Source organism: Anser anser (genome assembly GCF_964211835.1).
Source record: "Anser anser genome assembly, chromosome: 27".
Classification (NCBI taxonomy): domain Eukaryota; kingdom Metazoa; phylum Chordata; class Aves; order Anseriformes; family Anatidae; genus Anser; species Anser anser.
In genome coordinates, this window is record NC_139748.1 from 6142997 (window position 1) to 6158012 (window position 15016).

General features: G+C 61.8%; 1 protein-coding gene and 1 long non-coding RNA gene across 2 annotated transcripts; one reads left to right on the forward strand and one right to left on the reverse strand.

The window, feature by feature from the left end:
- Positions 1-572: 572 nt before the first annotated feature.
- On the reverse strand, positions 573-3355 carry LOC310886991. The gene is made up of 2 exons (XR_014575568.1): positions 3247-3355; positions 573-3045 (listed from the first exon to the last, which is right to left on the reverse strand). It is a non-coding gene; the product is annotated as an uncharacterized lncRNA (long non-coding RNA).
- Positions 3356-4308: 953 nt separating this feature from the next.
- Positions 4309-14654, forward strand: TULP1 (TUB like protein 1). The gene is made up of 13 exons (XM_083812331.1): positions 4309-4433; positions 4899-5022; positions 5168-5317; positions 5721-5858; positions 6064-6177; positions 6273-6407; positions 6541-6632; positions 6925-7095; positions 7454-7566; positions 8209-8317; positions 8488-8586; positions 8926-9097; positions 10085-14654. Exons 1-13 carry the CDS (start codon positions 4419-4421, stop codon positions 10216-10218), a joined length of 1566 nt encoding a protein of 521 aa, XP_083668457.1. The 5' UTR covers positions 4309-4418; the 3' UTR covers positions 10219-14654.
- The last annotated feature ends 362 nt before the right edge of the window (positions 14655-15016 follow it).

Here is a 15016-nt window from a genome sequence, read left to right on the forward strand (position 1 = left end):
CAGCTCCTCGCAGCTCGCTGGACTTGGTGTCGGCTGGCTGTGCCACGGCCTGCGTCCTCCGAGACGAGCTGGGACGTGGGAGCGCTTCGGCAGGATGCGATGGAGTCCTCCGGCGGAGGCAGAGCAGCCTTCATCCTCCTCCTCCTCCTCTTCGCCCCGGGGCTGGGAGGGGAGCTGCAACAGGGACCCGGTGCCCTGGCCCCCCTGTGCTCGCTGAGTTTGCTGTCGGGGTGGGCTCAGGTTTCTCCTGTTGCTCCCCTGCACGTGTCCGAGGGCGTTGCAGCACGAGAACGAAAACCTCCTGCGTGCCCTCCCTGTCCCTTGGGGGAGGCGATTCCCCCTCCTGCGGCTGCGGAGGCGTTTCTCATCCGTGGTGACCCCTCTGCTTAGGGATTTACAGTTCAGCTTCAAAGCACTGTTTCATTGGGGGAATTTATTTTTATTTTAAGAGGCTGCATCACGGGTTTTATTTTGTTGGAGGGCAGAAAAGGATTTTCCAGCGCTGCTGCTCGCAGGTGCCTAAATCGCGGCCAGCGGTGGGCTCAAATTTTTAAATGGGGGTTTTATTGCGTAGCTGGGGCCCACGTGAAAAAGAGAAGCAGCAGGTTGGCACCTCGAGGGTCAGGAAGTGGGATAGGTGTTGTCACTGAGCCGGTACCGCGGGCTCGTCGGTGAGCACCCCGTGCCGGTGCTGCTGCTGCGACCTCGCCCGTCGCCTTCCTCCAGCCTGTTGGGTGCTGTCACCACCTTTGGAGAACAGCCTTCAGTTGTTTGTTTTTTTTTTTAATTTTTACTGTCTGTTCTTTGTAATACCCCTTTTGAAGCTTGAAAATAAAGAACTGAAAAAAAAAAAAAAAGGGAGAAAAAAAGGCTCCCCTTTTCTCCATCCTGCCGTGAGCAGCCGCGGGGGGGATGGCTGGGGATGCACCGGCTCCAGCGATGGCTCCGTTCCTTAGGGAATTATCGGTGTCCCCTAGGGCTGTTGCTGCCCCTTTTTGTAGGGGGTGTTGTTTGGGATCTCAGCAGGGCTGCTTCTCCTGGGCAGCTTTATCCCGAGGCCTTTTTTGTTCATCAGCCTGCGCGTTTGGAAGATTTGGGGCTGGAGCTGCAGGGTGCATCGGTGGCACGCAGGGTGGGTGCTGGGGGGAAAGGCTGCCACTGGGAGGGCTGGAAGCAGGGGCGCGGCGAAGAATTGGCTTTTATTTTTTTTGCAAGCAGGGCAAAAAAAAGCCGTTTTGGGTCAGCCCAAGCCATGTTTTCCTTACGAAACACCCCTGGCTTGCTCCGCGGAAACTTGCAACTTGCTTTGCCGTTGCTGGGCTTTTCCCCCCTATTTTTAAGCAGGTTTTTATTTCAGCCGGCTTCTCCGGGCTTGGTGCTTTTCCCCTCCTTTTAAGAGAAAATTGAAGGTGGGCAGACGAGGACAGTTTGGAGGTTAATGGGAGCATTTTGTACCGAAGGCATCGAAGCCCCTGGTGCTGATTGCATGCGGCTCCAAGCACCGTGCACGACTGGTCCTGAGCTGCGAATAAACCCGAGCAGCGACGCAGAGAGGGTCTGCTGTTCTCTTTGGCAGAAATGGGAGATGATTGTTCACCCAGAGCAGCTTTTTAGGCTTTTCAGAGCCTTGCTGGGTGCTCTGCGAGGCGAGGGTCTCGCCACCCGTCCCTCTCCATGGCTCAGGGTGCGCCGAGGGCGCCCTTCGCCGGGCGCACGGTGTTTAAATGCCATCTAGTGGGCCTGGGCTGGGAAGGGAGGCTGCGGTGGGGTTTGGCTTGTGCGTGGCTGGGCAAGGCCGGGCTGAGCCCGGCAGGGATTTGTGCAGCTTTGTTTTGTCCGGTGTAAAACCGGAGAGCGCCCGCAGGCAGCCCTGGCACGGGGATGTGGGCGGGGGGCAGCGGGGAGGCGACGCAGGGTCTGGGTCCCCTCGCCCGGTGGGACCGGGGCTTGGAGCAGAGAGCAACCAGCACGGGGCCGTGGCTCGGAGCAGAGCAGGGACCAGCATCACCCCAGGGCACATGGAGAACCCCCCCGGCATCGCCCCTGCACGCATCCTGCGACCAACCCAGCTCCCCTCTTCGTGACACCAAGATGCCATTTGGGGGCGGAAAAAAAAGGAAGGTATCCCTAAAAAGAAGAGGTGGCATCCCTCGGGAAGCGACGGAGCCTGCCGTGCAGGGCCCCCACAGCCGGCACTGGGAGGAGCCATGCACCCCAAAAGCCCCCCGGGGTCTGCTTTACGCCCCGCTCCCACGGGATCCCCTTTTTCTGGGATTACCGCGACAGCTGCCGCGCTCTGCCTCTCCCCACGGGGCTGGCCGGCAGCCCCTGAAATCCTATTACCGAGTTGCAAGAGAAAGAAAAAGTTAATCGCATCCTCCACTCGCTCTTCCTCCCGGCACCGGCGGCGTGGGGCTGGCGGAACCGGCGTGGTGCTGAGCCCGTGGTGCTGAGCCCATGGAGCCGGCCCCGGGCCGGTAGCGGCTGCGGGGGGCTGCTGGTGGGGAGGAGGTCGGGGCCATGCCGCTGCAGACGGAGATCCTGCGCGAGGTCTGGGCGGCCGAAAGGTGAGCGGGGTCGGGCAGGATGCGGCCCACGGGGTGGGGTGCGCTCCCCCCTGGTGCTTCGCCTGCTCCGGCTCCTTTTTCTCCTATTTAATTACGATGTAATATTCCGGTTTAGTTTTGTCGTTGTTCTGAGGGTTGGTGCGAGGATGCTCGTTGGCTTGCAGAGGGAAAGAATTAATTAGGGCGGATTTTTCCCAAATTAACCTTGCTGCTGCCAGCCTTGGCAGAGGCAGACCCCGTCCTGTGCTGCCTGGCGGGGAGGGACGAGCTCGACCTGGTCAGGATGGGGGCAGCTGCTTTGGAAAAGTGGGGTCCCTTTTGACTCAGCACCACCAGAAATTGCCACTTCAAGCTGTTCCTGAAGTGCTGAAGTGATGGAAAGGTTTTAATGTCACAAAACAAAATGAGTGGAGCTGAGACGTGAGACCCAAAACGCTGGCGCACGCGCTCTGCTCCTCCTCCTCTGGGCTGCCGTGTCCTTTTTTTTTAAAAAAAAAAAAAAAGGAAGGTTTGGGGAAGGAAAAGGCTCAAATATTTATTTTTGGTGGGATTGGCTTTATTGGCATGGCCAAAATGGGACAAAGCTCCAAGGAAACAGCAGCGTTTTGGGAGGGTTTCAGGGGAGGCTCGTGCCCGCAGCACGGATGCTCCCCCCCCCTTCCCACCTTCCAGCTCTCACCTGTGCAGGATCCGGCCCCAGCAGGAGGCTCTCGCCCCCCCGGGGAAGCTGTGTAGGGTTCACTTCTCCCCCGAACCCCCCAGAGCTGGGGAAAGCCCTCACCCCTTTCCTTCCTGTGCCCCCACAGCCCCAGCGAGGAGTCGGGGAGCCCCCAGCAGCAGAAGCCGAAGCAGGTGAGGATGAATCCTTCCCCCCGTCCTGCTGCCACGGGCTCTCCCCAGGGGCCGAGGATGGGGCCCCCCCCAGCCCCACGCCAAGATGGGATCGGATCCTCCCTCTGGGTGCTCAGCCCCAACTGGGGGCCGAAATTTGGGGGCACCCCCCGCCTCCGCTCCCTCATGCACCCTCCCAAAGGCCATCTCCATCACTCCGCAGGGCCCATGAGGTGGGATCTTCCTTCCTAATTAGTGCTCTAATTAAGCCTTTCGGCTAAGCCGTCAGCGGTGACTCACTTTCCAGGGGCTGTGACCCCGACAGCCGGTCCCTCTGCTATAGGGGGGGGGCTGCATTTCGGCACAGCCCCCGGGGGTCAGCCCCCAGCAGAGGGGGTCTCGCCGAAATGTCATCAGCCTGGTTTAATTGACGGCCCCTCCTCAAAGGGCTTCGTTAAGTAACGAAGCAAAGGGCTGGGCTCCTGTGCTGCTTAAGGGATTAAAGGGGTGAAGGAGCTATTTGCGGGCAGCAAGCTGAGGACGTAAAAACCTGGGGTTTTCAGCCCCCCTCCAGGAGACCCCTGGGGATGCACGTTAGGAGAAGGCAAAGCGTTGGTGCTGGGGGCTGGATCCGGCCCTTTGCAACCCCCCTGCGGTGCTGCTGCACTGGGGGCTCTGCCCAGGAGGGACCCAGCTGGCAGCAAAACCCTGGCAAGGGGGGAAAAGCCCTGTTTGGGGTGGGGGCACTGATGCAACCAGCACCGCAGCACCTTCTGGGGGCCCGCAGCTGGCACCTCCTCCCCAAACGGCCCCTGCCCGCAGCTCGGTGCTGCACCACATGCTCTGTATTGGGTAAATCAGCGTTATTTATAGCCCGGGTTAAAGGGGATTAGGTGTGCTGCCTCTAATCCCCCGCTTCCTCCTGCCTCGCTCCTCGCTGACCTCGATCCTCGAGGCTCCGGCGTCCCCCAGCTCTCCCTAGGCACGACCTCGAAGCTCCGTACCCACAGCCGGGTTTCCATGGGGGCCTTTCGTGTGGGTGAGAGGAGACGGGGGCACGGAGCTGTGCCGCCTGTCCCCGTGTCCCTTGTCCCAGCTGGGGTCCCCCAGGGTGTCCCCTGTCCCCAGGAGATGTTGGGGGGAGGTGGCTCCCCGTACAAAGCCACCCCGTGTCCCCACGGCACAGGGGTTGTTGGGGCAATGCCAGCGTCATGTCCCTCATCCCCTGGGCTGGCACATCCCGGTGCCAGCGCTCTCCTGTCCGCCTGCTAACAGCCCTTTCTGTTTTCCTCTCTCTGCTTTCCCTCCATGGGGCTGCCCCACGGTAAGGCGCTATTTGATGGAGCGAGCGCATCCCTGCTCCCGTGCCCACATTTTGGGCATCCCTGCTCCCACAAAATGCCCACATTTGGGGCATTTCAGAAAGGGCTCCGGCTGCTGAAAGAGCAGGGATTTAACCCTGGCACGATCTCGTCTCGGCAGCACCATCAATGAGGGCAGAAGCTGAAGAAGAAGCGGCAGGAGCCTGCAGCGGAGCCTGCACCCGAAGCCAAGCCCCGGCGGCTGCGGGTGAAGAAGCCGGGCGAGTCGGGGGGTGCAGAGGAGCCCCCCACCCCGGCACAGGGTAAATGAGGCAGCCTGGGGGTCCCTCTGCCAGCCGCTGTCCCCCTAAAGCTGGGGGACAGGCGGGGGCTTTGCCATTTGCCCTGGGACTCGCCAGGTCCCCAACCCATGGCGTTCTCCATCACGGGGTCGCTTGAAATGCCCAGGGGTGAAGAAGCTGAGGAAGAAGAAGGAGGAGAAAGGGGAGGAGGAGAGCGACAAGGACCGCGGCCCCAAAGTCACCCGGGAGCCCCGAAAGAAGAAGGAGAGCCCCGCGCCCCGCTCCCGCGTGGCCAAGGGCCCGAAGAAGCAGCCAGGTGGGGGGGGGGGGGGGAACACGGCGGGCAGCGTCCGTCCCCACCGCCCATGGGGTGCGTCTGCAGCGGCTCTGCACGCCCCTGGGGTGCTTTTTGTCCCCCCAAATCCGCTAAAGGCACGGGGGGAAGGGCGAGGACCCCCAGTCCCCAGCCCCACGCGCGCCCCCGCGTCGCGCGTGTGCCTCCCGCGGCTGCAGCCACGAGGGGGCGGTGTGGCCGTGCGCGCCCCTGCCGGCACCCACGGCCCTGACCGTGACCGTGACCGTGCCCACGGCCGTGACCGTGCCCACGGCAGCCGGTGCTTGGGAGGGGACGGTCCCCGCTGGCAAAACTGGGGGGCTGCGGGGTCCCGCTCCCGGCGAAGCCGTCGCGTCGCCAACGCCGTCGTGTCCCCGCTGGGCAGAGCCGGCCGAGGACTCGGAGGATGACGATGAGGAGGAAGAGGAGGTGGAGGATAAAGATCCGCCGAAAAAGCTCAAGAAGAAGCTGCCCAAAGAGCCCCCCGCGGGTGAAGGCCGGGAGAAGAAGCTGAAGCCGAAGGGTGAGCGCCCAGGGGGTGGCTCCATCCCGGCTCCGTTGTCACTTGCGTCCTGGGACAGGACTGCCCGTGTCCTGTCCCCGTCGCCGTCCCGGGAGGCTGAGGGGAACAGGGGGTCTGGGCCATCGCCCCCTCCCCATATATTGTCTCCTGGCTGTCCTCTGTCCCCCTCCCTGTCCTCTGTCCCCGGCCCTGTCCATCCCTCCAGGAGACAAGAGCGACCCCGATGGCAAAGCCAAACCCACCAAGAACACCAAGAAGGAGCCGACGGCCATGTTCCAGGTGAATGGGGACAAGAAGGAGAAGAAAAGCAAGAAGAAAGGTACTGGTGAGGGGGGTGGGCAGCCCCGCTGCCCCCAGGTGGCACCCTTGGCCAGCAGCACCCACACCACGTAACGGTGTCCCTGTGTCCCCCAGCCGCCGCCGGCAGCGATGAGGAGGACGACTCCGACTCCAGCACCAAACCCATCAGGTCGGAGAAGAAGAAAAACCCCGTGTCCCTCTTCCAGACCGGCGGGGACCCCCCCAAGGAGAAGAAAACCAGAAAGAAAGGTGAGAGTCGGCTCTGCGAGGGGGGTGGCGGGGCTGGAAGGGGTCTCGGGGGCACGGGGAACCCCGGCTATTGGCGGGTTGTTACCGATGGTGTCGGTGTTCCCTCTGTGCTCCTGCCCCCTTCTGCTCGCAGCGCCTCCCAAAGCAGCCGAAAGTGAGGAGGAGACCCTGGAGACGCTGCAGAAAAATTCCAACAAGAAGGGCAAAGGGAAGAAATCCAAGAAGGTATGGGAGGGGGAAATAAAAAAGACATGTGGGGCTTTTCCCTGTGGGTAGGCTGGGGGGGCTTGGAACATCCCCTGGGGTGGGCAGCGGGTCTGGAGAGCAGCAGGGACATCCGTGCTGTCCCCAAAGTGGTGCCACATCGCGGGGGGGTGTCGGGATTGAGGAGCTGTTATCTGGGAGAGGAGATGGTGGCACATGGCACGGGGAAGGGCTCGAGGGCTCTCCGGGAAGCCCCCGGGGCGCCGTGCACGAGGAAACGCGCTCGAAGGGCTCCGGTTTGGCCTTGCAACAGAAGGAGGAGAGGCCCCCGTCACCCGTCATCGAGGTGGATAACCTGGAGGAGTTCGTGCTGCGCCCGGCTCCGCAGGGGGTGACCATCAAGTGCCGGGTGACGCGGGACAAGAAGGGCATGGACCGGGGGCTGTACCCCACCTATTACCTGCACTTGGATAACGACAAAAAGGTGAGCCAGGGCGGGGGGGCCGGAGGGCCCGGGGCTCTGCACCCACCCTGGGAGCACCCTCACGTTTTGGGGTGGATGATGGCGCGCATCCTGCTGCTCCTGGGTGCTATTAGCCCCGCCGTTCCTCCTGGGAAACGTCCCGTGTCGGCAAATGCCCCGCGGTGGCCGGGGAGCCACGGTCACGCTAATGACAGCCCCGGCTGGGACACCGGCGGTGTTTTGGGGCTCGTCTTCGCTGCGGGGACTTGCGCAAGGTCGCGGCCGGGTCCCAAAACAAGGTTTTGTTTCGCAAAACCTTGCGCAAAGGGCACGGCGGGGCGATGGCGATGGCACTGCCCCGGCCCCGCCGTCCTCCCAGGTCTTCCTCCTCGCCGGGAGGAAGCGCAAGAAGAGCAAAACCTCCAACTACCTCATCTCCATCGACCCCACGGACCTGTCGCGGGGCGGCGAGAACTTCATCGGGAAGCTGAGGTGAGGCGGGCACCCCAGTTTTGCCGGCACCCCCATTTTTTTTTTATTTTTATTTTTTTTCCCGTGCCTGCTGTGGGCTGGGAATGGGTTCGGCGTGCGGGAGGAAGGATTTGGCTGGCTCAATTTCGGCTCTTGCCGCCGTTGGCTGTGACCCGAGGAGCGTCGGGGGGCAGGGAGGGGGAACAGGCTGGGCCGGTTCCTCCCGTGGGGCAGCTCGAGGCGAGCAGAAGCGCCGGCGAGCGCGGCAAGCCCCGGCCCGCTGCACCGCCGAGCCGCCGGCGCCGTGCCGCAGCGCCTCCGAGCCCACCCCCCCTCCCTGGTTTTGGGGGGACGGGTGCCCTGAAATGGGGACAATGGAGAAAAAGGGATCAAGGATGGGTGCTGGTCGCGCTGCAGCGTTCGTGCTCGGGGCTGTATGGGGGAAGCCAGGAGGGTTTGGCAGGCTTTGAGGTCGGAGCAATGCCGGGCTGGGCTGGAGGGGTGCGGGGATGCTGTGGGGTGGGTGGTTCGGCCCCCCAGGATCTGAACACCCCAGCCCTACACGAGCACTGCCCCGAGGAGAGGGTGCCCGGGCTGTTAGCTTGGAGCAAAGCAAAAAATTGGTGGGACCGACCGTGGTCACATCCTGTGCCGGCGCTGCAGGTCCAACCTGATGGGGACGAAGTTCACCGTGTTCGACAACGGGGCCAACCCGGACAGGGCCAACGCCGACTGGTCCAACGTGCGGCAGGAGCTCTCGGCCGTGGTTTACGTAAGCGGGGACCCTGGGGCCCCAACTGGGGCACTCAGGGCATCGCCCCGGGGGGGGGCTGTGGACCTGCGGGGTGGGCTGGATCCGGCCCCGAGCCCTCAGGCTGGATGCTGGTGAGGGGCTGCAGCCCGCGGTGGTCGCTGGTTTTATGGCCGGGGCTTCTCCTGCAGGAGACGAACGTCCTGGGGTTCAAAGGGCCCCGCAAGATGACGGTCATCATCCCTGGGATGAATTCGGATAACGAGAGGGTGCCCATCCGGCCCCGAAATGTAAGTCGGAGCAGCCAAGGGCCAAACTGGGCTGGGGTCAGATCTCCCCCAAAGGCAGGATTTGTTGGGGATTATCTTGGGTTTTAGCCAGTTTGGGGCACAGAGGGACTTTGAGGTGTTCCTGAAGTCGAAGGCTCCTCTCTGGGAGGCGGAGATGAGTGTCAGTGTCCATATATTTTCCTCTGGGCTTTCTCCCTTCTCCCAGCGTGGCCCTGCCATGGGGCAGTGTGTCGGGGAGCACCCAGGGACGGGGCATCCCTTTGGGAATGCAACGAGGGTGGCAAGGCTCCGGGAGGGGGGACACACCTCCCCTTTTCCATCCCCCCTCGCCCTCCCCAGGACAACGACGGCCTCCTCATGAGATGGCAGAACAAGAACATGGACAACGTGATCGAGCTGCACAACAAGGCGCCGGTGTGGAACGACGAGACCCAGTCCTACGTCCTCAACTTCCACGGCCGCGTCACCCACGCCTCCGTTAAAAACTTCCAGATTGTGCACGGCAGCGACCGTAAGCCGGGGGTGGGTTGGGTTTGGGGGGGTTGGGTTGGATCTTGGCTGGGGTCCCGGCACCCCTGCAGCACCCTTTATGCTGCGTTTTTTTTATTTATTTTTTTGTCTCGCACGGCTGCTCTGGGGGGGCCCCGCTTGCGTTTGCCAGCGCCGGAGTGGAGCGCGCAGCCCCGCGCTCCGGCAGAGGGAGCGCACGTGTCACCTGTTGCCAGGCAGATTAGGGCAGGGACCGATCCTGCAGGGTGCTGAGCCCGATGCCACGCCACGAGAGCACCCCGCAGCATCTCCCCCGGCACGCGCCCCGCGTTGCCGATCCGTACGCCCCTGGGGCGCATCGCACCTCGGGGACAGTCCCTTGGGGTGACTGCGACGACCGATGCAGGACCCGGCCGTGGCTCCGGGGTGGGTTTGCACCCCCAAACCCCGCAGCACCCCCAAACCCCGCAGCGCCGCCCGCCCCACGGGAAGGCGTGAGCAGCCCCACGGCGAGCGTCCTGCCACGGGGCAGCGCTCGGCCCCGGTGCGAGCAGCCGGCCTCGGCCGCTCGTCACCTGTCCGGCACAGTCAGAAGCCATCGGCACCCGGGGTGTTGGGTTACAGGACAGAAAAAACCTGCCGGGGGCCCCCGGTTATTTTTACAGATTTCCTGTCACCCGCGCTCCGGTGACAGCAGCGGCCACGCCACGGGCGTCCCACGGGGGGTTAGTGGGATCCGCGCCCCTCGGCGGGCTCCGGCTACGTGGGGAAGGGGCGCTGGGGGGGGGCTGAGGGGTGCCACGTCCCTGCTACACCCTGCTGGGCCGTGCAATGGGAAAACACTGGGTTTTTGGATAAATTGTGCTGCAATAGGGCGGGGGAGCTGGGGGTAGGGTGGCTTCGTTGCCACCCCGCTCTTTAAATCCCCCTGGAAAAGGGACGGGGGCGCAGGGTGCGGGCGCAGCAGCCGTCCCCCCCCGCCCCACGCGCCCTCCCCTCTGTCCCGCAGCCGACTACATCGTGATGCAGTTCGGGCGCGTGGCCGACGACGCCTTCACCATGGACTACAACTACCCGCTGTGCGCCCTGCAGGCCTTCGCCATCGCCCTCTCCAGCTTCGACGGGAAGCTGGCCTGCGAGTAGCCCCCGCGCCGCCCCCGTCCCCCTCCCCTCCCTCGCTCCCCATTTTCGGCGCCGCTCACCCGGCTTCGGCCGCCCCTTCCCCGGCTCGCCCGGGGCCGGCTGCGGGTCCTGGGCAGGAGGCAGAGTCAGGCCCGGGGTATATTTAGCAGATGAGGCTGCCTCTGATCCCGATTTCATCCCTTTGAGACGTTTCTTGGACTCGAATCCTGGAAACTCATCCCTCCTTTTTTTTTTTTTTTGGTTCTGTTTTGTATTTTGTAGCGTGTTCTTTAAACAAGAAGGGGGGGGGTTGGCGGTGTCCTTTGGTTCGGGGTGGTTCCTCGTCCCCCTGCGGGCGTGTGGCCGGGCTCTGCCCAAGGTCACCCCGTGGCACCGCCAGCGCCCGCCACCTCCACGACTGGGATTTCATTTAAGCGCTGCGAGTGGGCACAACGCTGCTGGGGGGACAAGGAGCCCCCAGCCCAGCCCAGCAGCAGGGTCCAGCCCCCCACCACCCCTTTGTTTGCTCCTCTGCTTTGCACGCCGCTGCTCAATGCCTTACGGGCACAAAACCCCCGCTTTTCACCCATTTCTCTGGCACAAGTGGATGTGACATGCCCAGAAGTGCAGCGCCCCTGAAAGCCATGGGAGTGCTCACGAGCCCTGTGGGATTTGGGTCCCCCAGGGAGCAGCCTGGCCCCCCCGGGGGGGGGCACGTGCCGGAGGGGCAGCCGGTGCCACCAGGAGCAGACCTCGAAGGGGAAAGCGCGGTCGCTGCCAGAAGCATCGTGTGATTCACGAGGTGTGGCGCAGCTCCCAGCCACGCTGCTGCATGGGGATCGGTCCCGCAGAGCCCCCGCTCCATCTCCCTGCGTCCCCGGAGGTGACAAAGCGGGGGTGCCACCCCCTGACTTGGGCCCCTGGGTGGTGAATGGGTGCTGAGGAAGGGGGGGTGCTGGAGAAGGGCGGCGTGGTGGGAGCAGGGCAGCTCGTGGCCCATTTTCCAGCACAACCCCAGCTTTGGTGGGTGAGGATCTGGCTGCATGGAGAGTCCCAAATCCCCGATTAATTTGGTGATGAGAAATGCTGGGACACATCAGGGTGTCCCAAAAGGCCATCCCAGTGATGCTTCTCTCCCCGGCTCGTCTCACAGACTGCCCCCCGGGGGCGCTGATACAAGTTGGGGTCCCCTTGCCTGGGTGCAGACGGGTCCTCCCCTATCCTGGGGTGCTCCGAGCCCCCAAAGTACCACGAAAGGTGACCGGAGCGGACAGGCAGAGGAGCAGGAAGCAGATGAGACAGCTGTGGTTGTGCAAGAGGGATGTTCATCCTCGCTGGGCCGTGTCGCAACGCCGCCGTGCCCTGAGCCTGTCCCCGTGCTCCCATTGTCCCCAGGAGCCCATTGTCCCCAGGAGCCCATTGGGTCCCCGTGCTCCCATCCACATGAGGGGCTGGGGGCCGAAAGTGGCAGCGCTGGGCCCATGCTGGATCCCGAACCTGGTGCGATGCAAACGTGGTTCGGAGAAAACCCCGGCTGCGGGGAGCGGCGCAGGATTGTACCCTGCTGTGCTGTGTCCCACCATCGGGGACTGGAGGACTCTTTCCCTGGATGCCACCAAGCAAACCCAGGGTGGGACAGGCTCCCAGCACACCCCCATCGATGCCAGCACCGCGGGGAGGTGACAACGCCAGCGCTGCGGGGACCAGCCATGCCGCTGGTCAACATCTGCCTTGGTGGCTCTGCAGAAGGAGCCCGTTTTTTTCCCAAAAGCCGCACGAATTTGGGCTCCGTGATTCATCCGATGATTGCAGCTGGGGCCGTCCGTGTGCCCGTGCAGGATTTTATCCCTCACCCATTTGGCAGGACCTTGGGAGCAAGAGGAGAAACAGCCGCTGGGGTTTAAAGCCAGCATCTCCTGGCTAGGTATGGCCGGCAAATGTGGGGGAAAGCGAGAGCTTTCTGCCCAAATCCAGCCGGGAACCACACATCTGTTTGAAATTGGGACACGATCGGCTGACGGGTGAGGGCTGCCTCCACCCGCACTTGTCTCCGTTTCCTGCGCACCGGTGGAAGCAGAAAAGCCAAAGTGCAGCCAGGGAGCGTGGCTCGGCTCGAGGGGCTCTGGGAGGTCTCCAAATCCCAACGCACGCTCACCTGGGAGCACCGCTGATCTCCTGGGAGTTTCTCCCTTAAAACACCACCGTTTTTTTTCCATTATTACTTGCACCCCCCAAAAAAAAATTCCCAGCCTGCAGCCCCGCAGAAGCAGCCAAAGGGAGCCCGAAGCTGCAGAGGGTGTGAGACGCAATGCCACCCCGTCCCAAAACGAGCACCTTCGGAGGCGATGTGCGAGTAAAGGCGCACAGCCTACAGCAATCACAGCGCCAGCCGCCTACCCCAAATCGCTCACACAAATCCTCCTAACCCAAACCAACTGTAGCACAAGGAACAAATGAAAACAATTTAATAGGGCGATGGATATTCGGGCCCTTTGTTTGCGCTGGCTGTTAACACCAGAGGAGACGAGGAATTGAAGCACAAGAAATGTGTATCTACTTTGGCCGACGGAAAGTGTGACGGATGTGCCGGCAGACCAATGGGTGAGGATGAGGATGTGTGCGTGGGTGTGAAAGGAATGCTCGCTGCAAGAAAAGATCAAAAAAAAAAAAAGGGGGGGGGGGGAAGAAGAAGAAGGAGCCTTATCAACTTCAGTTGAGGCCAAAGCGTGCATCTTCCTCGGAGAAAGGATTTTCTCAATCCCGGGGGATGAGCTTTACCCTGAGGCGGAGACTTTGAGGCTGCTCAAGCTTCAGTTTCGGGGGCTGGAGTTCGGCTGGTGGTGCGGGGCTGGATTTAACCCCATGAAGCACACAAGTTCTTCCCGGGAGCCAGCCCAGGAAATGCGTTTTATTTTTGCAAAGAAGGTTATCAGGAAAAAAGAAGGGGAAAAACGTCCCACCTTGATGCTGAGCATCCCACCGAGGTCACACGTCGCCACGGTGCCACAGGCGGCTCCCCGCCCTGCTCCGATGAACGGAGGGACGCCAGCCCGGGATGCGAGGAGGGCTGGGTGCTTCGCAGGGAGCCCAACGCACGGAAACTCCTCACCCCAAAATTTAAGGGCCAGAGCCCTTGGGTTCCCAATGAGTGCCCTGCCCGGCAGACAGCAGTGCTCAGCCTCCAGGGCTCTTGGTCCGCGCTTTGAAGTGGTGACACGTTAATTAATTAAAGAAGTGATTGGGACGTGTGTTTTTCTCTCCTCTCCCCCCTCCTGCAAATTTATTTCCATATTTTTCACGGGGGGGAGGCAGACTCGTGCCTGATAAGCCAGGCTGAGCTGCAGGTTTCCAGGACAGGCTCCTGCTCGGCGCAGCAACCGACAGGCAGTGATGGCGAAGCCAGTATTTTTCAACTGCTTTTAGAAAGGAATCATTTTTTAATTAGTGAATCCATTCTGGAGAAGTGTCGGAGTTTTACAATGTTGTAGCTGTTCTTGGTGTGTTGCCTAGACTTGGATGTTCTGGCCATAAGAAAATATTATTTATGGCATTGCTGCTCGCAGCTCTTTTATATTATAATTCGGGAAAGGAAGTTGCTGTTCCCACCAGTGGACGAAGAATAGCAGAAACCAGGATTATGAACTTCTGAAGGAGGAACAAAAAAAAAAATAAATCCTAATCGGCAGGGCTGAAAAAAAAAAAAAAAAACAAAAAACACCCAAAGCCAGAGTTGGGCCGGGATTGCCACGCTCCAGAAGGAGCTCAGCCCAGCATGGCAGGCGCTTGGATCGCCGCCGCCGCGCCGAAGCCTGGTCCCGCAGACGCTTTCTGCACGCACTTGGAGCTCGGCGCAGCGGTAACCCCATTGTTACTCCCCTGCGCAGAGTTACATGTGTTCCTAAACATTTGCAGATCAGGCTTTTATTCATGGGCTAATGCACGCTTGTTTGCTCATGCCTTACTCAGCCTAAACTCCTATTGAACTCAATTAAGTCTGTCATCTCCAGGAGCAGTCAATGTCATTTTTGCCCAAGTAAGGGATGAGTAACGAGTGCTCAGAACGGCCCTTGGAGAATAGCAGCCATTTTGTTGCAGTTTTTGGTCCAGATTCTTACAGTTAGCACCAGGCCAAGGGTGGAAGAATGCGATACGGCTTTATTAATCATCCCCGATTGCTGAATGTGCTGGATGCTCCGGAGATGGTCGCCTTGCAGGATGCAGCGTTGGCTGTCTCGTCCCGAAATGCTTGACTACAACCAAGTTCGGCACGAAAATTAGAAAAATATGGTTTTGAAAGGGATGGGATGCAAAGAGCATCCCTTCCCCGAGCGGAGCGCCGGGAGGATCCCGCTCCCCGATTCACCTCTGCGTGCGTCCCACCATGGCACAGCCCAACCTGGCCGGGTCCTGGGCGCGTGCCGGACCCTCTGCGCGGTGGAGCCGGGGTTTTGTGCCTCTTCCTGCCCAAACTGGGGCCACAGCTCCCAGCAGCGAGGCTGGGCCACGGCCAGGGACTCGCATGCGATCAGCCGGCTGCGGCTTAGCGCGTTACCACCCATCGGCTCGCTCGTAGGAAGCGACCGCGGCCCCGCTGCTGGCTGGGTTCCCTGGGGAAATCACAGCTGCCTGGGCTGAGATCCCCGTCCCGGGTACCGGGGGGAGCTGGGGGGGGGGGGGGCTCGTGGGGGTCTGCGTGGGGACGTGGAGAGGGGTGGAGGGGTTTGGAGGGGGTGAGGGTATGGGGATGAGGAGGGGGTGAAGGTGTGAGGCAGGGCATGAGGGTGATGGAGGTGTGCGGAGGGTGATGAAGGTGTGTGGA

What these genes read in the sequence shown, in the direction of transcription:
- TULP1 (XM_083812331.1), top strand. An exon ending in GAAGAAGCTGAAGCCGAAGG is followed by an intron (nt 5,859 to 6,063) that starts GTGAGCGCCCAG and finishes CCATCCCTCCAG; the next exon opens with GAGACAAGAGCGACCCCGAT. An exon ending in AACTTCATCGGGAAGCTGAG is followed by an intron (nt 7,567 to 8,208) that starts GTGAGGCGGGCA and finishes CCGGCGCTGCAG; the next exon opens with GTCCAACCTGATGGGGACGA.